The 22,313-nt window shown below is 36.7% G+C and overlaps 1 protein-coding gene across 2 annotated transcripts in view; it reads left to right on the forward strand.

The window, feature by feature from the left end:
* The first annotated feature begins 5,892 nt into the window (after positions 1-5,892).
* TMEM33 (transmembrane protein 33) overlaps positions 5,893-22,313 on the forward strand; it is a 29,106-nt gene continuing 12,685 nt past the window's right edge. Inside the window, exons 1-6 of one of the 2 annotated variants that reach the window (XM_007496512.3) lie at positions 5,893-6,066; positions 6,292-6,363; positions 10,639-10,733; positions 11,176-11,363; positions 13,917-13,984; positions 15,577-15,710. In XM_007496512.3, coding sequence (XP_007496574.1) covers positions 6,319-6,363; positions 10,639-10,733; positions 11,176-11,363; positions 13,917-13,984; positions 15,577-15,710 — 530 coding nt within the window. In that variant the 5' untranslated portion in view covers positions 5,893-6,066; positions 6,292-6,318. Of the gene's footprint in view, positions 6,067-6,291; positions 6,364-6,580; positions 6,730-10,638; positions 10,734-11,175; positions 11,364-13,916; positions 13,985-15,576; positions 15,711-22,313 lie in introns of those variants that run through there. The other variant, XM_056802572.1, reaches the window with a different exon arrangement.

Below are 22,313 nucleotides of genomic sequence, written 5' to 3' on the forward strand. Positions count from 1 at the left end.
AGCAGTTTCTCAGGAGTCTTTGGTCTAAGCTTGACCCAAGACAAAGTTATTTCCTCTCTGAGACTTTTCCTCTAAAACCTTTGGAAATATTTAGAGTGACAACTTTTGGAGAGAGGGGTGACTTTGTGATCAGTGTTAAACGTAACAGAAGAGAAAGATCTTTTCTTCTGACTTTTAACCCAGATTGTAGGTAGGCCTCAGGCCAAACCTCAGTCAGGGCAACTCATGACTGGCTAACTCTGAAACTTATCATTGACCTACTTTAATGAACATATATAGATTTTACAAGGCTATTAGTTATAGGTTATTTAGTTAGAAGAATTTGGTTTAGTTAGAATAAGAAGCTCAGTGTAGCCTGGGTTTCCAGGACTGAAGTGTTGCCTTACCGTATCAGATGATGGGTGGTATTAGATAGACATCCCTTTAGTGAAAGAAAATCCTTCTTTTTCTATCCTTTTACAAATCCTAAAAAATTAATAAATAGTTTTAATTTATATATTAGTCTCCAAAGCCAGTTCATTACTGTGCACAGCCCTGAGGTAAAAGCTTCACAACCAGATAGCCTGCTGGGTTTTACCTCACAAACAGCAACAAATAGTTTCCAAAAGTATCTTACAGTTTAAGATCCTCTCTTACAACGTGCATCCCTCACATTAACATCAACTCTTGGAGGGAAGGGATACTTGTGTCTTTATATCTCCAGCATCTACTATCTGTGTGGTACATAGTACATACTTGATACATGTTTGCAATTGATCTATTGAATTTTTTCTGTCTTTTTCTTCTGATTTTTTCTAGTAACAAACATGATTTGGGGGGGGGGATTCATTTTGTATTCTGCTACATTGCTGAAGTTATCAATTTTGTCAATAAGTTTATTCTCCCATTCATTCTCTTGGATTTTCTAAATAAAGCATCATATCACTTACAAATAGCATCAGCTTGCTCACATGCCCAGGTAGACTGAGGGTTAGGTCTTGAACATAATAACCTTCACTAATGTCCTTATCCACTTTAAAGTACTTTAAGATTTTCAAGGTTCTAAACTAAAGGGATGTTCCTCAATTGAGGAATGGCTGAACAAAATGTGGTATATGATGGTGACGGAATACTATGATAAACAGGATGATTTCAGAAAGAGCTGGAAAGACCTGCATGAACTGAAGCAGAGTAAAATAAGCAGAGCCAGGAAATCATTACAGACAGGAACTGCAATACTATGGAAAGATCAGACTTTTCTACTAACAGCAATATAATGACCCAGAAGAATTCTGAGGGATTTATGAAAAAGAATGCTATCTACTTCCAGAGAAAGAACTGTTGGAATAAGAATGCAGATGGAAGTAGACAATTTATCACTTGTTTATTTGGTTATATGTTTGGGGGGGGGTTGATTTTATAAGATTATTCACTTACAACAATGGATAATATAGAACTATGTTTTGCATGATAATATATGTAAAACCTAGGAGAAAAAAGAGTTTTCAGGTTCTTTACATTAGTGATCTCAGTTGATCCTTATAACAACCTAGTTAGCAGATAATACTAAGCAGTATTATTCCTATTTTTACAAGGAAAGAATCCAAATCTTAGAGAGGTTGTTTGCAGGATTTAAGCAGAGATCATTGCTGATTCCCATTCTAGCTAGTAGTATACTATGTTAATTTTCTTCAGAATTGTAAGGATACTATGTTTAAGGGACTCTCTCCAAATAATACAACAGGCCAGCTCTCTGATAGAACATATATGGCAAGTTCCTGTTGGAAGCAGGCAAGATAGAATAATCCATTTTATCTCTTGATTTGGGATCTTCTCCCTCTTGCCTTTCTTTCTGTTTCTAGTTCAGCATTTTTCATCAATTCTTCTCTTTTTTTCTGCTATATTGGTTCAACTCCACAAATATTTAAGTCTGTAACACTATGTACACTGTGCTAGAACCTAGGGATACAAAGAAGAATCTCACAGTCCCTGTTTGTTCAGGCCATTGTAGGGGATTACTAGAGGTACTGAGGTGGAAGATAGGACTATGCATAAGAATAGTTCATCATTCAGAGATTGCTGAGCTCGAAAATTCTGCCCACTAGCCAGGACTTCACAGCTCCCATATTCTACAGAGTTGATCTCTCCCTGTGTGACCCTTTGGGCTCCAGTGAAACTTCCATTCCACCTCCATTGGAATTCTCTTTACCATCTTGGTAAAACTTAGATCTTGCCCTTCGTACTTGTATAGGACAGGGAGATAGAATAGGTATACAAGTACATATAAAAAAAAATAGAATAGGATGAATACAAGGGAAAGGTCAAAACAAAATGAATATAGAGATTGAAGAATGAAGTGAGATTTTCTCTAGCTGGAAGAATAAGGGAAGACTCCAACTTCACAGGAGACATAGCATCTAATTTGTGCCTTGAAAATTTCTCAGCATTGGAGAAGAAGTCCATGCTAAGGTGTAGAGGAAAATAAGTAAAGAGAGAAAGAGGGTGGGGCCTAGGGTGTGATTAGGGAAGGGCAATTTAGCTACACCATAATTAGGAGTTTGTGTACTGTGGGCAAGCTCCCCAAATCATGCCCAGGGCAAGCACTAAAAGCAGTCAATTCAGAGGCAGAAGCAGATACCATCATGCAGGGGAGATGAAGAGCCCAAGATACCAGGAGGCCATTGCTAAGGAGGCTCCCTCCCCAACAGAATCAGAATACTTGGTAGCTTCTTTTTTACCGATGATATTAGCCATCCCCTCAACAAGTATTGAGCATTAGTTCCTCGACATTTTTCATTAATACTTCCATTTTTTCTTCTATATTTAGTTCAATTCAATAAATATTTAAATTTGTAATACTACGTGTACTGAAAACGAACTCTCCTCCCCTCACCAAGCCCTCCAAAAATTCATGCTAGCACTAGAAAGGACTAGGTTGGTTCTCTAGGCTAGTGGAGTCAAATTCAAATAGAGATGGGGCCACTAAACTGCACATAAAGATGCCTGTGAACCACACATTAACTTTAAAAACCAGATGACCACCTAAAGATGACCCTGACACTTTGAAGCCCCTCTATTTGAGAGGATTGATTTTTTTTTCTATTTTAAAAACCGATTTCATATATTCTTTCAGATTACATGTAGATAATTTTAATAATCATTTTCTGACAATTTGGGATCCATGCTCTCTCCCTTCTTCTCATTTCTTCCTCATCCCTGAGAGGGCAGGTAATATGATATAGGTTGTATATGGGCTATCATGTGATTCATATTTCCATGTCTTTCATGTTGTGAAAGACAACACATATCAATTATAGGAGCCATGGTAAAAGTGGTGTCTTGAAGGAGAGAGTAGAGAATGAGAACAGGGTCAAAAGGAGATATATCCATCTATCTGGCAAGAGAGAGATGAGGAACCAGTGAAGGAGACAGTGAGTGGTTAAAAAAAAAAGTAAAAAGAAGAAAGCTACTCTACTTAGGGTTTAATCACTTAACCTTCCCTATGCCAGAATTGTCCCATTGATAAAAGGATGCTAATACTTGTATTGCCTATCAAAGTTCTCTCTTTTGTCTACCTGTCATCCTTAAAGGTTTTTACATTTGCCAGGCCTCTATCTGTAGGGACAGAGATAGGAACTGTGCCTGTGATTTCACTGGGAGGGGAAACTCCCAAGTTAGGAAACTCTCTATTAATGCAGATTAGCACCTTCTTTGCAATTTTCTGTCAAAAGGGACTCTCCTAGAGCATTAAACAGATTAAGTAATTTGCCCAGAATGACCTAAACAATATATATCAGAGGTCATATTTTTATTGATGTCATCTATTTCCTCTATGTATGTGTGTATCTATGTATGGATCTGTGGATCTATGTATCTATCTATGTATCTATCCTACTTATATCTATCCAGGGCAGCTAGGTGGCACAATGGATAGAGTGCCAGGCCAGGAGTCACCTTTCTGAGTTCAAATCTGGCCTCAAATACTTAATATCTATGTGATCCAGGGCAAGTTGCTTAGCCCTGTCTGCCTCAATTTCCTCATCTGTAAAATGAGCTGGAGAAGGAAATGGGATGGTAAACCATGGTAGTATTTTTGCCAAGAAAACACCAAGGGCTGGAAACCACTGAAAAACAACAAATTTTAAGTGTCCTCCCAAAGTAATAAGAAATTAATCTAACTTGTCTTCATAAAACATCTTCATATAACATCATACTTGTATTAGAAGGGCAGCACCTTTCTAGGAAACACTGAATACACTTGAATTTTGCTTTATTTCTGGCTCTTACAACCAGCTGTGAGAGATTTCTTCTCCACTTGTAATATAAGGGGTATGACACTGGATGGCTTTTCAGTTTCTCTTACAATCTGAGAATGAATACTCATGTGTGCCAAGGTTATGGATTCTAGTCAACCTCCCTACCTTGGACATCCCTTTTTTCTCTCCACTTCATCTTCTCACAGGATCATAAGATTTAAGAATGGAAGTAAACAGTGGGATACTTTATAGATGAGGAAACTAAGTCCCAGAAAAAAATGAAATGGCAAGCATTATCATTATTCCAGCCTCCCCTGTTAGTAGTCTCAACATTATCCTGGACTTCTCACTTTCTCTCATACCAGATATCCAATCAGTTGCCAAATCTTCTTGTTTCTACTTTCACAATATCTCTTTCTTTGCCCCATTTCCTTCTTGCCAAGGTTACCTATAGTTCAGATTCCTCTTAGGTTTTGCTTAGACTATTGCAACAATCTAATTGGTCTTTTCTGCTAAAAGTCTCTCACCACTCCAGTCCATTTACCACTAAGCTTCAGAAGATAATTTTCTTTAAGTGCAGATTTGACCATGTGACTCCTCTATTCAACCAATTCTAGGGACTTCCTATTACAGCTATGACAAAACAAACTCCTCTACCTAACTTTTAGAATCCTACACAATCTAGCCTCAACTACTCTTTCTAGCCTCTGCATATTACTTCTCCTCCCACACTCTGTGAGCCAGCTAAACTGACCTTCCCCTTGTTCTTTTGCACAGGGCACTGCCTGGAATGTACCCCTTTCTTCCCTCTCTTCCAGTAATTGGGGTTCATTTAGGTAACAATTCAAATACCTCCTTGTACTTGGAGCCTTTTCTCATCCTTCCAATTGCCTTTCTCCCAAAATTACCTTGTATTTAACTATTCTATACATAATTGTGTTAATTCACTTTATTTTTATAGAGTATCTTTTTATATGTACTTCTTGTCTCCCTTCTCTTATCAGATTGTAAACTTCTTGTGAATAGAGATTAATTATTTGTATATCTTTCTTCAGCACATAATAAACACTCAATGAGGGGTCCATTGATTGATTACACCCTAGAGGAGAGGACCTGGGATGGCGTCCCAAACCTGGCACTTATTACCTGTATGGCCAGGAATAAATCACAAGCTCCCTGGGCCTCAGTTTTCATATCTCTAAAATGAAGAATTTGAGTATATGATCTTTAAGAACCCATCCAGCCTAAATTTTATTATTCTCCCTTAAGATTTCCGGGGTTGGCTAAGAAGGAAAAGGGAAAATGGAAATTTTATATTCATAAACTCACTTGGGTGGGGAAGCAATGAATTTCCAGTTGGAGGATCTGAGTTCAAATTCAGACCATGTCCATCAAATAGCGGTAGATAGAGCACTCCACCCTCAGCTTTGGTTTCCTTACGTTTAAATTACCTCTACAAGCTCTAGATCTAGGATCCTCTGATCCATTTCCTGGATGGAGAGGATTTAAAGGAGGATCAGTTTGTCCAAGCTGACAAATGCCAACAACGCTGCAGAATTTGACCTTAAATTTCACCCTTCCTCCAGTCTCCTTAGCGCCTGGGCCAGTGTGAACTACATTTCCCGACATGACTCAGGAGTCGCCGTGCCTCCGAATCCATCCCCGGATGTAGGAATTCACTTCCTGGTTCCCTAGGCTCTGCGGCTGCTGAGGTTAGAATTACTGCTGCCGGCTGGCCAGATCGGAGAGCGGGCCTCCCTGGGCGCTCGGAGCCGCTTTTGCCGCTCCGCATTCCGCCGTCCGCGCGAACCTGACCCTAGGCGCGGAACAGGTATTTCTGCCTGGGCCCGGCCTGGATGGGAGACCCTATCTGGAGGGGCCCCTGCATGGCTGGGGCGCGGGGGCGAGAGTTGCTTGAGGGAGCGGGGTAGCCTCTTGGGGAGGAGGTGGGGGCGCGGGGGCAGCCGCTCGAGGTGGGGTGGGGGGTACTGCGTCGGAGCGGGCAGGTACGGGCTTGGCTACTGACTTCTGCTCCTTCGTTCTTCTCTCGCCGCAGGGTTTCCCTCTCGCGTGCTTCTCCCTCATGGCGGATCCAGCCCCGAACGGCCCCCAAGGGGCGGGCGCCGTGGTAAGTGCTCTGGGTGCGGGTGGGGACCCCTCCTAGTCGGGAGGGAGGGGAACGTCTGGAGGCCTGAGGCCCTGCAGGCGCACCCCGGAAGCGTGAGGATTTCAGGGCTGTCATTATTCATGGGGGCTACAGGTGGTGGTCATTGAGCTGTTGCTTCCGGAAAGGGCGCAGGAGGAGGAAAAGCAGAAGGAGTAATAGGGTGGGAGGAAGAGAAGGAAAAGACCGGAGAAGTCTGGTGGAAAGACCATTGGATTTAGGGTGAGAGATTCCAACCTGTGTTGGAATTCTGCCTCTGAACTTTAAGTGTACTTGAAGACCTTTCTCATCTTTGGACCTCAGCTTTTTTGAAAAAGAGGAGTTTAGGCTGTAAGTGATCTTTATGGCTCTTCCCAACTCCAAAAGCATAGACCCTAGGTTTGGAAATAAAAGGCATCTTTCTTTTCTAGTGTGCCCTCTCACCTTATCGGGAATGAGAGCCCAAAGAGGTTCAATGTTTGGAGGCAGTTAGGTGGTGGCAGAGGATAGAGTGCTGGGCTTGGAGGCAGGAAGACCTGAGTTCAAATCCAACCTCAGATTCTTGCAGGCTGGATGGCTTTGGGAAAGTCACTTAACCTCTTTTTACACTTGGAGACGGAAATGACAAACCACTCCAGTATCTTTGCCAAGAAAACTCCATACACATTGGTCCATGAAGTCATGAAGCATCTTTTAAAAATTCTATTTGTAATGATGTCTTCCTGCTTTCCTTCTCCCAAAGAAGCATTAGACTTGAGTGATATCTTCTTCATTGCCTTTGATAGTAAACAAATTCAATAGGTATGAAGATTATATCATATAAGATATTAGTAATTCCTCTGAGTAGAACAAAAAACTTGCAATTTGAAATTATATCACTTTCAAAGGGGGAGAGTTTAACAACTTTAAGAGGAGTTTCTGTACAACATCTTACATCTTTCCCATGAGTTTTCTTACTTTTCTAAATCATCAACTGTTCAATATGATGATATATGGGAATAACTTAGGAGTATCATACTCAAATTGAAATAGCACTTAACCATCCATACCTAAGGATTCTGTGGATTCATATTGAATTAGAAAACCACTTATGTTTATATATATTTTAAATTAATACATCAACATTAAAATCAAATAAAAACCGTATTTTAATCTATTCAGGTTGTATTCTAAAGTGTTGTGGTCTTAATTAGGGCCAGTTATCTCTTGTTTGACCTTACCTCAATGTAAATAAAGGATTTTCTAAAAGTCTTATTGAAATTTTGAGCTATTGAAGTTTAAGCTGTAAGCTACTGTTCTTAACTTTTTAGAATTAGATTTTATTTTCTTTAATTAACAAATGGATTTTAATGTCATTCTAGTTCCCCCATTCCACTAGGTGGAAAAAGAGAAAAACATCCTTCTGCACCCTAAATCCATGATATCTCTGTCAGGAGGTAGATAGCATGCTTTATTATTGGTACTCTGAAATAGCAGATGGTTATTTCATTACAGCTATCAAAGCTGTTTATCTTTACAATGTTACTATTATTGTATAAATTGTTCTATTTCTGCTATTTCATTCTTCTTCAGTTTATACAAATCTTCAAACTGTTACCTAGTTTTTATAGTACTGATGTTAGAGTGTATATTGTTCTGGGTCCACTCAGTTGCTCTCCAGGATGATAGGAACTATTTACAGCTCCACCAACAGTTAGTTCATCAATATTCCTGCTTTCCCATAGCCTCTCCAACACAAGTCATTTTCTTTTTTGTCAGCTTTGCCAATCAGATGGGTATAGGGTTAGATCTCAGAATTGCTCTAATTTGTATTTCTTAAATTATGACTGATTCAGAGTGTTTTTTAAAATATGCCTTTAATGGGTTGATGGGGATATGATTGGGGATGTAGACTCTAAATGATCACTCTAGTGCAAATATTAATAATATGGAAATAGGTCTTGATCAATGACACATGTAAAACCCAGTGGAACTGCTTGTTGGCTATGGGGGGTGGGGTGGGAGGAGGGCAGGGAAAGAACATAAAAATCATGTAACCATGGAAAATTATTCTAAATAAATTAAATAAAAATATTAACAACCAACTTTCTGGGGGAAAACACACACATGAACCACATTTAAATTTAATTTGCAATAATATTTTCATCACTTTCTTTAGTCTAGATTACTAATGTCAAATTCACATGATTCCTGTAGGCAGCATGTTGACTTAGAAAACTACAAATTAACATTATGTCTGAATGTTTTATTTTTTATTTTATTAAACATTTCCCAATTTAAAAATATGCCTATAAATCTCCTGGGTTTCTTTCTTTGAGAATTGTTCGTTCCTGTCTTTAAACAAGTTAACTAGGAAATGGCTCTTAATCTTATCGATTTGAATCACCTTCTTTATAACTTGGAAATGAGACCCTGTATCAGGGAAACTTGGTGCAAGGATTTATTTCCCAGTTCTCTTTTGATTTGATATGTTTGTGCAAAAACTTTTAATTTTATGTTATCAAAATGATCTATCTTATCTTTATCTCTTTGATCATGAACTTTTCTTTTATCCGTAGATCTGATAAGTAATATTTTTCTTGTTTCTCAACATTGTTTATAATGTGACCTTTTTTTAAAAAAAATTTTACCTTCTGTCTAAGAATTGATGCTAAATATCGGTTCCAAGGCAAAAAAGTGGTAAAGCCTAAGTAATTGGGTTAAGTGACTTGCCCAGAGGTACACAGCTAGGCATTGTCTTTGAGGCCAGATTTGAACCCTTCAGCACCTTCTATCTCCAGGGCTTGTTTTTTAACCACTAAACCACCTACTTGTCCCTAGTGTGTGATCTTTTATGTCTCTAAGTCATAAATCTATGTGGAACTTTTATTAATAAAAGTTAGCTGTGGTCTAAATTTAATTTCTTACTGCTATCTGGTTTTCCCAAAAGTTTTTGTTAAATAGGAGGATACTTTGTTTTTATTGAGCCTTGGGTACAAGGATACAAACTTCCTTTGTTCCTTTATCTTGGGTACCTAATCTTTTCTACTGATTGATCTATTTTTTAAACCTGTACCAAATTGTTTGGATAACTACTTCTTTAAAATGTGGTAGAGGAAGCTTTTCAAATAAGGTTATCCTTTTAAGCAGAAGCCAGTAACTTTTAAAATAAAAAAAAATGTTTGAAATGAAATTGCCACTACCCTATAGAATATTAAAAAATAAATGCTGAGAGAAATGGAGGACGTAAAACCACAAGTCATGTTTTTTTGTTTTTAACCCTTACCCCATCTATCAGCCTTAGCATCACTTCTAAGACAGAATAGTGTCAAGAACTAGGCATTCAGGATTAAGTGACTTCTAGGGTCACACAACTAGCACAAATCACATTTTAATTTGTGTGTCTATTTAAGATAAATAGGTGGAATAGAAGCCAAGACATGGAGTCTAGAAGATCAGAGTTTGAATTCTACTTCAGATGGTATTTATGTGACCCTGGAGAAATAGCGTAATTTTGATTAACCTCTTTCTTTCTTTTTTTAATTAACCGATTTCTTAATCTGTAAAATGGGTATGCATATATTCTCTCATTTGATCCTAACAACAATCCTGTAAGAATAAGAATAATAGCTAACATATAGTGCTTACTTTGTGCCAGGCACTGTTTCTAAGCACTTCATCACCTAGCTGCCCCTATAAAGGTAGTATTATTACCCATGTATTTGTTTAAAAACTTTTAGTTTGTGGAAATAGGCCTTTGCTAGATTTGTTTAATCTAAAAGATACTTGGTGTTGATGAGTTCCATATTGCTTTCAGATCTCTAAGTATATGTAGTTTTCTGAACACAATTTGTTCTTTCCTTAAAAAAATTAAAATATGAATATTAAAGAGGACTTAATCTTTGTTTAAAATTATAATCTACCCCTTGACGGTATTGTTACTTATTTCTTATCTAATCAGTTTTCTTTGTTAGATATGATTTTCATTTTTTGTATTTTGATACTTTAAAAAATTTCCTTTAATAGCATAAAGGCTGTCTTTATAAGTAATATCTGAAAATCATAGTAATGTGATGTTTATCTCATCCTGTTATGCTTATACAAATTTATTAAATGTAACTTTTTTTTTAAGGCTCCTTACAGGATTTTAACTGGTGATCTGAAGGAAAATTTACATTGTAACTTTACATCAGTTTGTTTAGGAAAAATAGCACTTTATCCTAATAGAATTTTCAGGTTTAATTTACTAAAAGTCTTTAATTTTTTTTTTCTTGAATATAGCAATTTTTGATGACGAATAAGCTGGACACAGCAATGTGGCTTTCTCGATTGTTCACAGTTTATTGCTCTGCGTTATTTGTTCTTCCTCTTCTTGGGTATGTATTGTACATTAATTTGAGGTCATGAATTCCACAAGTGTCTGTTGAAACTAACTTATTTGTAAGGAATGGCCAGGTGTCCTCGGAGATATAGGACGAACAAATCAATCCTTTTTTTGAAATCAAGGGACATTTTGTTCCTAAATATTTATGAAAATGAATGTTATACAAAACTCTTAGCAAAAATGGTTTAGTGGAGCTAGATAATGAGCTTGGACTATTAAAGCTTTTAGTTTTATTTAATGGGTAGGATTTTTCTTTATAAAAACCTAGTAACTAATGGACATTTGTGTTCTGAAGAATATTTATAAAGTAATCTCATCCATTAATAGTAAGCAGAGGTTTTGAGTGTTGTGCAATTATGATGCAATTCCCCAATGAGGAAGATTCATGGTGGTTGTTTGTGTTGTATGATAATTTTTCCTCTGATAATTTACAGGTTACATGAAGCAGCAAGCTTTTATCAACGTGCTCTGCTGGCAAATGCTCTCACCAGTGCTCTGAGGCTACACCAAAGATTACCACACTTCCAATTAAACAGGGCCTTCCTGGCCCAGGCTTTATTAGAGGACAGCTGCCATTACCTTTTGTATTCTCTCATCTTTGTCAACTCTTACCCTGTTACAAGTATCCTTTTTCTACAGTTTTTAACTTAAACTTCAGCTTTAACAGTATTTTCTCTGTGATAGGACTCATCACATCCTAGCTGCTTACCTAATCAACAATCATTCATCTCACCTAGTATTTTCCATAGTGATATGATAGTAAGATATGAATGTATGAATTTGTGAATGTCATTATTATAGCTTCATGGGTTAGAACTTTCAAACATTCAAGTTGGTGCTAATTCCTTCTGGGGTTCTGAAGAAATAGTTAATAGTGGTATTAGAAGGGGCTCCTTGGCTCTGTTTCTATATCTTGCCAATGGACTTGTTTCAGGGGAGATTTATCCATAGGCCCTGGTCTTACTCTGTCTCCTCCCCAGGCCTAGAGAAAACCAAATGATGTTTTTTGTCTTTAATTTTTCATCACTGTTTGGAATTTTAATCTAGAAAAATTTATTTTATTTGATTTCAAGGATGCAGACCTCCTCCTTAGGCATCTTAAAGATCTAGATTCAGCCAACATCTCCAAATATGCCTTTATTTTTATTTAATGGGTAGAATGGTTTTTTGTTTTACAAACCTAGTAGTAGTTCTTTTACTGTGGGCTTCTCTGCTTCATTCACTATTTATGAGAGCCAAACTGGCCTACTTGTTTTCCCCTATAGGTTGCATTCCATCTTCTGGTCTCATGCTTTTGTATAAGTTTTCCCCATGCCTACAATACTGTCTTCCCTTGCCTCTACCTCATAGAATTCTGCTAAGCTTAGCTCAAGTGCCACTTCCTATAGGAAGACTTGTAACTGTGAAAATATGGTTTGCCAAGACTGAATTGCCAAAACTGTAAAGGTTTCGACCAAACTGTAAAGATAATTTTTAGTATCTTGATTTAAATAAAAAATAAGTGGTCGCTATGGGAAAATTCCCAATATGAAAATACCCAAGTCAGCTGGGTTTTATGGAGATTTTAATTAATACAAATGAAGGAATTAAGGGAAGAGAGAGAGAAAATAGTAGAGCCTTAAGGGAGAGAGAGTCAGTATCACTAACCACAAGGTTGTCCCAAGCAAACTCTAGTCCTTCACTGAAATCCTTAACTCCTGAACTGAGTTCAGAGACCCTCCTCTGAACTCCTGACCCCCTGAACTGAGTTCAGAGAGCTCCTTTTAAAGAGAATTTTCTCTTATGTCACCTCCCCTAAATTTTCACATCTACCAATCATAGTAGACACTTTTTCCAAGGACTGCCCATTCTTAGTTCTCATCACTCTTTAGTTCTCACTTTCTCTGGGTATATTATATATTCTGAGTATTTCACATCTCTTTTGCTAAGTTTGCCTTTTGTAAGTTGCTTGACCTTTTAGTGATTAATTTAACCATTATAGGTACTTAGTACCCTTTTGTATTAGATCTAAAAATAGACCACCTAGCTTAGGGTTTTTGCTTCACTCTAAGTATGAGTTGGGGACTTTTCATTGCTCAATCAGGAATTTGCAACTTTATCTTCCCCTAAGGCACTGTCTGAGCAGGGTGGAGTAATTTTAAAGTTCTCAATACATTCCTGACCAAGTACTTTCATTGTAGAAAATGGGGAATAGCTTAAGCAAATCTTCTGAAGTAGAGTCTGAGCAGTTTTAAGATTCACAGACTCCTGCTTTCCTTAGTTTCTAGATTTCTCTTTCCTGTCCCCAAGAAACAACTTTGTTTTTAATTGTGTATATTTTATATTTACTTTTCTATATCTAGGTTATTTTCCCCCAGTAGAATTTGCCCCAGTAGTTCCTTGAGGGCCACAAATGTTGTCACTGTCTTTGTTAGCACAGTGCCTGGCACATAGTAGGCACTTAAATGCTTGTTGGATGAATGGCATGACTTATAATTAGAAGAGAATTGGTTGGGGAATACACTCATTAAAGTTACTTTGATATTTATATTGTATTAGTATTGTATTTTTCTGAAACCCCAGGATGGCTCATGCTACTTATATTCCTGAGTTAGCATAGCATCATATACTAGCATAGTAATACTCCATACTACTACAATGTTTTATTTTCTTAGAAATCTATAGTAAGGGTAAATGAGGAATCTGACTAGATTTATTTCAACATTAAGTTGACTGGTCATACAAAGAGTTCCAAAGATTTTTGCTTGTTTTTGTTCATATTAGACTCCTTGTCTGGGTAATTTGAATTAGCCAAATCATTCTTGAGGTCTACCAGATAATCACCTTGTAGTAGAATAGCCTATACTGAAACCATTCTAGGACAAAAGGTCTTTTAAGGTATCCAAGGAAGCATGTATCATTGTATTGACCATTGGAAACAAAGAAATGTGTACATAGATAATATGACCATATGACCTTAAGAAAATGATGACACCTGCCATAATCTTAGCTTTTTGCAATAAAAATAGTTTAAACAATACCAGTTTACAGAAAATTTGGGTGTTCTAGCTTTATTTTTCTATACTTGTTGTTATTTTTTTCTCATTGGTTCTGAATAGGATGGTTGTTTGATTATAATTAGCTGAAATATAAATTGTCTTAACAAAATCTTATTCTCCTTAATTCCTTACTTTAGTGAGTATCTTTCCAGTCTTATTATTCTCTTTACTTCATGCTGCTACGTATACAAAAAAGGTTCTTGATGTAAGTATGTCACTTGGTAAAATTTTAAAATCTTGTGTTATAGTTAAATTTTTTATATGTAAAAACACTAAGACATTTTGGCAATTAGGGTAGTGGACAAATTTCTTTACTCCTATCTACCTCTACTACGAAGTTATGTAATTTAATGGTTTTAATTTTGGCTTTTTAATGATAGCTGTTGAGGAAAATGTCTCAGTGTTCAAAACCGTATGATCTTTGTTTCATAATTCATATTCCTTCAATCATCAATCACTCTGCTCCTTCAACTCTGATATCCTGGATGGTCAGGGTTCTTTACATATTGATGTTTAGGCCTGCCTTTTGGTTGGGTCTTTTCTTCTTGGTGGAGAATGACATAAACTTGGCATTTTTAGGTTTGACTGTTTTTGAACAAAAATATTCTAAAGTGATCAAGAGTTCTATTTCCATCTCATCCTGGGTAATATGGGGTTGTGTGTTGTTTTTTTTTTGCCTATTCCTATGGTCCCCATGATTCTTCAAAAAGCACAATAATTGGACTAAAATCTGGATCTATAATTTAATTGACATCGGGAATACCTGGTATGGAAACTCCCATTACTAGTGAACTCAACCCATCTGTAAGTTAAATTAGACTGTTTTGAGGGCACCAAAAAGTCCACTGACTTGTCTCTGGTCATATGTGTCAGAGTTAAAACTTGAACCTTTTTCTGACTCAGAGGCTGACCCTTTATCAAACATGGACTCCTGCGAGGTGCTTTGTGAACCTTAAATTACTATAATGAGACATTCTTATTTGCATACTTGGTTAACAAAATTCTTACATTTTTAGTTTATATAAGTCCATGATCTTAATATGGTAAGGGAAAATGTTATCAGTTTTTTGCATTAACTTGCTGTCATCTGAGGGGAACAGAAAATTTAATTCAAAGCTTTAAGTAAAAAAAGAAAACATTTTGGAAAGTTCACTCTTTTTTTTTGGTTAACTTTTAAAATATATTAAATGTCCTTTAAATACAATGAAACCTACAAGCACAAGTGCTTTTTAAAACTTAACTTGTTTTGAGGGTTATGAGCCTTACAGACCTAAATAACATTTTTTTCTTAGCTATTAATTATACTAAAATTATTGCATGTATCTATTTTTGCATAGTTGGTATCTGTTTAGATTTTTTAAATTTTTGTTGGTGATTTTTCAATTTTGTACTGTCACTTCCCAATAAACTGCTTCCTTTAGAGATCCCTTGTTTATAAACAGAAGTTAAGCAAAACAAGCCAACATAGTAACTTCAAATGATAGTGTATCCAATAATAGCTAACAACATGTCTACCATCTCCCTCCTAAGAGCACAGAAATGTGCAGTCCATTTTCAGTTCTCTAGAGACAAGATTAGACAGTGTATAAAATGAATTCTAACATCTGTGATATTTTCCCTTTATATTATTAAAATAATTGTGTTTTTTGTTCTGGTTATGCTTCCTTTGATTAATAGATCTTTTGGTTGGATTGTGTTTACTACTTAATGAGGCATTTTGCTATATAAAATAAAAGAATTGGGAAATCAAGTAAGATTTTATAGTTTTTAATGTACTTTTCCTCTTTTTTTTTTAAGGCAAGGGGTTCAAATAGTTTGCCTCTAGTAAGATCTCTTTTGGAAAAATTAAATGCTAATCAACAGAATATTCTGAAATTTATTGCATGTAATGAAATTTTCTTGATGCCTGCTACAGTTTTTATGCTTCTCAGGTAAGATTACAAGTATTTATCTTATGCATTATTTTTGTGTTAATGATACTAAGTGATGGATAGAGAGGCTAACACATTACTGTTAAATTCAGTGAAGAAATGTTTATTAAGTACCCACTGTGTGTCAGCTCCTTAAAGTGCTTAGGATACAAAGACAAAAATAAAGTGAATTTCTGCCCTTCTTTTATCACATGTATACCATGTGTACATGTATCTTGTTTTTTCATTCCTGTTGGCTGATTTCACAAATAGGGTAAGATGGGGAGAGAAAAAGAGGAAGAGAGAGATTGAGATTGACCATAGTTCAGTTTCTTGTTCTTAAAGCCAATATGTTCTTCCTGTTGTAATATAAGCCTATTTATTATTATTTTCCCTCTGAGGGTAGAAATGTTTTTCACTGTATCTGAGAACTATTAATTTCACCTTTGATCTCTCTGAAACCAAGTGGTAAGACAGGAAGCAGTGTGAATTGGGCAAATCTTTTTATCAGTTTTTTTTTTAATAATTTCATTCACTCATTAATAACTTTTTATGTACAAAGCTCATAGTGATGACAGAGTGGAGAAGTTCTTCCACTATTCCTTCAGTTCAGTTGAACAAGCATTTGTTTGTATACTCTGAAGACAGGTTTCCTTTTTGAGGAATTTAAAATTAAATCTTCCTGTTCCTTAGATTTCCTAATTCCTAGTATTTTTTTAATGTGAATAGTTTCATTTGTTTAACTGGGTACAAGTTGTAATGTCAGATAATGAAATTAAGTTTAGCTTGGGCTTATGTCAAATTTCTAAATCTAAAATACATTTTGCATAATAGCAGTATTTAAGATGGTCCTCATAGCAGTTCAGCTTTTAGGTAGTTAAAACATGTTTTTTTCATCTCATAAAGTGAAAAGATGCCCTATTAACCTGTCTCCCTTATTCACTGTTATTTTCTTCCAATACAATAGGAAAGGGGGACAGGAAGGGAATAATAGTTATTCAAAACCAAGCTTGGCCCTATGTTAAGCACTTTACAAATGTTATCTCAATCCCATCATACCTCCTGATTAGACTATACTGAGTAATGTGTTTTTTTAATATAAGATCATATTTAGCCCTGAAGGACTTGCTAATCAGTATGTTTCCTTGACTATGCTGCTCTCCCCTCCCTCCCCGTCTCTCTTCTTCCCTTCTCCTTTCTCTCCCTCCCTCTGTCTGTCTGTCTCTCTTTCTCTCTCTCTCTCTCTCTCTCTCTCTCTCTCTCTCTCTCTCTCTCTCTCTCTCTCTCTCTCTCTCTCTCTCTCTCTCTCTATATATATATATATATATATATATATATATATATATATATATATATATATATATATATTCTTTGGATAATTTGATGGATAGGTCTTCCCTCTAATTCCTACCTTTCTTTTTTTGGTCACCTTTGTTCATGTCCTCCTCTAAGTCCATCATTCACTATCCATTATGTGATCATCAACCATGTTGGAGACATTCTAGATCTCCTGGCTATTATGTAGACATTACTAGTAGATCATGAAAACTATCCACTTTTATTCATCTTGACATAGGATTTGCCCACTTCCTATTCCTTGTATTCAGTTTTTTGTTGATAATATACTACCATCTTTTTAGAACTATTATATTTCTTTCCTTTGTTCTTTGGATGACTCCGCTTTCATTCTTAGGTAGCTTTGGTATTCTGTGATTTAAACCCAGAAATGTTGATGTTATAAAGATGAGCTTTTGATTTAGAGAGAAGTTTGGGAATCATTAAACCATTGAGCAGTAATTTGATTGGAATATGGTCCACTCTTTCTGCTGCACAATTCTAGGCCTTGATCATTGTCCTTTTGCAGATTCTGTCCCAGGTGGTCCACTGGTTGACAAGGTTTAGGGACTTGGACAACTGGCCTTTTTTTTTTTATCCATTTGGGTTTTCCTGTGTAGTTGATAAAGCTGAGCTCTTTTGAATGATTATAGATCTTGTTTTTGCAGGCAGTACAATCAATGTTCTGAGAATCTCTCTTCCTTTTAGATTTTGTTGGATGTTTTCCAGGACAATGGAAAATAGCCTTTAGCAGATATGTAGCTTCCTATTTATGTCCTATTAGATTGCAATAATCATTAGGCCATCAAACAAAATTAGCCTTGTTGCATCTTTTAAGGAATTTTGTGTGATTTTAACATAAGCATGGGAGCCACCTTTTGAATGAGACCCTTTAAAATAGTATTTTGCTGTGCAAAATTGAATGCTTTTTAAGTCACAACACAATAAGCACAGTGATGAGCACAGTGGAATCTTCTATATACCTTTTAGCATGAAAAGCATACAATTATAAATAATGTAATCCACTCTTGAATGTTGTTTGTGAAAGCCTATCTGTTCCTGTCTCTTCTAGAATATATGTGTAAATTTGTTCTCTTTGAGATTTTTGTGGGCTGATAAATTAGTCTTGTTGATAACCTCTTAATCTCCTTTAAAAAAAAGTAATTATATAATTTTTTCAAGAGATAGATTCCCCTCTTTAAAATATTTTGAGAATTAGCTCCTCAGTGCTTTCAAGATCAGTCAGTTTAAGAAACTTGGTCTGATCAAGTTGCTCTTCTCAGCTTTTTTTTTTAATTATTTCTATTGTCTCATGTGGTATATCAAGATATATGGTATCCATATCTTGATGTGGTGGCCTTCTTGTCATTGACAAACAAAAATCTTGGAAAGTCTTTTCCAATTTCATCTGTTGTGATAGAAGCATTATGAGTCTCAATAACTTTAAAAGTTATTGAGACCTTCCTTAAGACTTGGTTACTCAGGAGACTACTAAGACTCAGTTGTTGTCACTTCTTCCTCATGTGAGTACTAAACAAGAGGAACTCAGGAATACTTGACTGGTAAGTCACGATGGGTAACGTAGGCAAGGGAGCTTTGCTGAGCTGAATCAACTCTAGATATTCTAGATATCCCCAGTATTTATTTTGTTGAATTGCCTTGTATAATATGGCTATTCAACAAGGATTTTATGGGGTGTTCAAGGAAGATTAGTACCTCTGGTGTGAGGGTCTGCTGAGCCCTTTTCAGTACTGCTCAGCCTCCTTTGGTGTCTGTCCATCTTTCACCCAACTCTCACCTGTGGCTCTAAGAAGGTATAGCATAAGCAGCAACCACACTCCATTAAAACCATCTTGGCAGACAGGACTAACCTAGATTGAAGGTAACCAGCGCGTCACAAACCTGTCAGTGACTTAGGATGCTACCCCAAAGATATGAAGCCTTTGCCTGGCAGAATGGGTGGATGAGAAGAGTTTGTTTCAGGGGCCATGAAGACTGCTGAACCAGGTGCTGTGGAGGGCTTAGAGCAGGGGTCCCCAAACTTTTACACAGGGGGCCAGTTCACTGTCCCTCAGACCATTGGAGGGCTGGACTATTAAAAAAAACAAAAAACTATGAACAAACCCCTATGCACACTGCACATATCTTATTTTAAAGTAAAAGAACAAAATGGGAACAAATACAATATTTAAAATAAAGAACAAGTAAATTTAAATCAACAAACTGACAACATAATGGCCCTTATGCATCTAGTGGAGTATGAGGGCCATTGTACCACCGTGTTTCCCCGAAAAAAAGACACCGTCTTATATTAATTTGACCCCCCAAAAAACAGGGGGTGTCTTATAAAACACCCAGTGGCAGTGGTGGGCCTGTAGAGGCCCACTGCTGATGTCACAGGCCAGGTCACCACTATCCGATGCCTGTGTACAGTACTGGAGGCAGTACTGGGCCTGTGATACTATATACCGCTGTCTGGGACGGCAGAGGCTACAGCGCTGGCTGTGATGGTCCTCTCACACCTTGCACAGGCCCATCACCACCACCACTATACCAGGCAGCAGTATACACAGTGCGGAATCCCCTCCCCAGATCGCCACTCACCATACTGATGTCTTCCATTGTGCAGCCACATAATCCTTTGCACGGCACTACGTTCTTGTTCAGTTACTCTCAGAACAAAGCACCATGCAAAGGATTATACCACTTGAAGTAATACTGTATGTGAGTGATGCCGTGCTTTGCGGTGCTGCCACATACAGTGCTCCTCTCACTGACCACCAATGGGTGGGCAAAGTGCCCCTTCTGGAAGTGTGGTGGGGGCCAGATAAATAGCCTCAGGGGGCTACAGTTTGGGAACCCCTGGCTTAGAGCTTGCTCAGATATCAGAGGTACAAATGTCATCCATTGCATCCCAGGCCATTGCTACTCATCATGAATTTTATCTTACCACTGAACTTCTGAGGACTGGAAGAGAGTGTGTGGCTGATGGCTTTGTGTAGCTCTTCCTCCCTTAAATCTACTTCACATACAAATCAAGATATCACTCCCTTGATGTCATTGATCTTCTTTGAAATAGAGGAGGAACAAGCTCGCTATGACCAAGTAAACTTTTTTTAAAGGGTTGATTGTCTCATTTTGTCCCAGTACATTATCAGAAGACTGGCCTGAGTCAGACCCAGCTCAGAAAAGTTGTCTTCAATTTCCTACTTAAATGCTTTTAGGATGATCTGGCTTAATTCAGTCTCAACTGAAGCTATCTACCAAATCATTTGGCTTTGTACTGTTATGAGGTGATAGTGTGCATGTAATCTGAAGTTTTCCTGTGTAAGATTTTACAAATGCCTTTATATTGTAAACCAGTATAACCTTTGGTAAGAAAATGAAATGTTTACTGAGAAATTTCTTAGATTCTTTCAGATTTCTTATTGTGGATATTGCTTTAGAGTATACTAGGTTACTCAGGTAGTCCTTCATGAGGAAGCTGTGTTCCAGTATTTTTCCTTCAGAATCTTCAGTAGATTTTCTATTATTTAGAGTTGTATCTTTGAATGATCACTTTATTTACATGTTTATAGACTTCATTGCCCATCCTTCTGCAATACTGGTTTGTTTAAAAAGGTCATTTTGGATCTGATTTGATTACATAGTAGTATTTTCTCAAGTTATTCTGTTGATTCTGATCTTTAATTTAGGAGGTTGAATGCTTGACATGGCCCCTCTAGTTAGGATACCCACATCAGTACTTAGTAATTTCATATGTAGATCATTTCCTTTTTTGTGTGTGATGTTTTTCAGTGCTTGCCATGTCCAGCTAGCATCTCCAGAAAGTATTCATAATATAGAGGCATAAAATTCCTGTGTGGTCTTTGGAACTTTAGCTTCCTTCATTTTTTGATCCAGTCATATTTTCCATTATTTTTCATCTTCTACATACTTTTGGCTGGAAGTTACCAAGTATTATACTATAATATATGTTGATTTATGTAATTTGTAGTCTTAGTGAGTTCTTTGCAAAATTTACCTAACGCATCAACCTCTGTAACATATGTTGATGTACAAATACTTTTTTTGCAGTGACATTTTTTTATGATGTTCTTCATAAGTATTGTAATATGAGATGATCAAATATCTTGAAATGATATTTCTGGCTGAATTTCTTCATTTGCTTTTCTAAAGCAAGTAGTTGTGAACTTTTCCATTTTTTAAACTTTTATCTTCCATCTTAGACTGATACTGTGTATTGGTTCCAAGGCAGAAGAGTGATAAGGGTTAGGCAATGGGGGTTAAGTGACTTGCCCAGGATCACAGATCTAGGAAGTGTTTGAGGTCAGATTTGAAACTAGGACCTCTGGTCTCTAGGCCTGGCTCTCAATCCACTAGCCTACCCAACTGCCTCTTGAACTTTTCCATTTAGCTTCAATTTCTTTTTGTCTTTCATTTATATTGTCAAAATTGATTTCATTTCTTGGAGTAGCATGTCATCTTGTTGGTCACTGAAAAGGATCTCACATTTAGAATACCAATAGTTAATATTTAGATGGTTTAAAGGCCAGTAATATTTACAGAGAAAAATTCACTTATTATATAGTTTGTAGTGAGCAAATGAGGTCTAAAGGAAAATTAGTGTTTGTTTTTAAAATTTTATTTAAAGTATTAAGCTATATTTATTTGACATATAAAATCATTCATAGTTCTGATTTTCCTCTACAATTTTAGCAAAATTTGAAGCTTGTGTTAAAACTTACTAATTATAGTTGTAAAGGTGAAAGATTAATGGTTGGACAATAATTTTATGAAATTGTATGGTCACCAATATTTATTATATATTGAGTCAGAAATTTATTTACAAAATAGAGAAGAAACAGTAGAGAAATGTGAAGGGAATAGAAACGTTATCTATCCTATCTTAATCCAGGCAGAGATTAATTAACTCTTAGCCAGGAAAGCTGGTAATCATGCAGCCTCCTCCAATATGGAAGCTAGTCTCTCTAGAAACTAGGAAAGGAATCAGCCTTTCACTCACCCCATGAAGTAGTCCAGGAGTTAGAGTCCAAGTTGAAGCCGAGCTACAAGCCCACGATCCAAGCTGCAGTCTCCAGCTAAGCTCCCTGGAAGACTCTCCATTCAGGAGACTACCTCCACAAGATTGACTCAAGTCGCAGGATTCATGGTTTTTTATGGTGACTTCTTGTCCCTGCCCCTCTTTACAGGGGCCAACCACAGTTTCCAAATTGTCTAGCACTGCCCAAGGGGCAGTGTCTGTGGGAATCAGTTCTCACCTTCTAG

The sequence above is a fragment of the Monodelphis domestica genome, chromosome 6, assembly GCF_027887165.1.
Source record: "Monodelphis domestica isolate mMonDom1 chromosome 6, mMonDom1.pri, whole genome shotgun sequence".
Lineage (NCBI taxonomy): Eukaryota > Metazoa > Chordata > Mammalia > Didelphimorphia > Didelphidae > Monodelphis > Monodelphis domestica.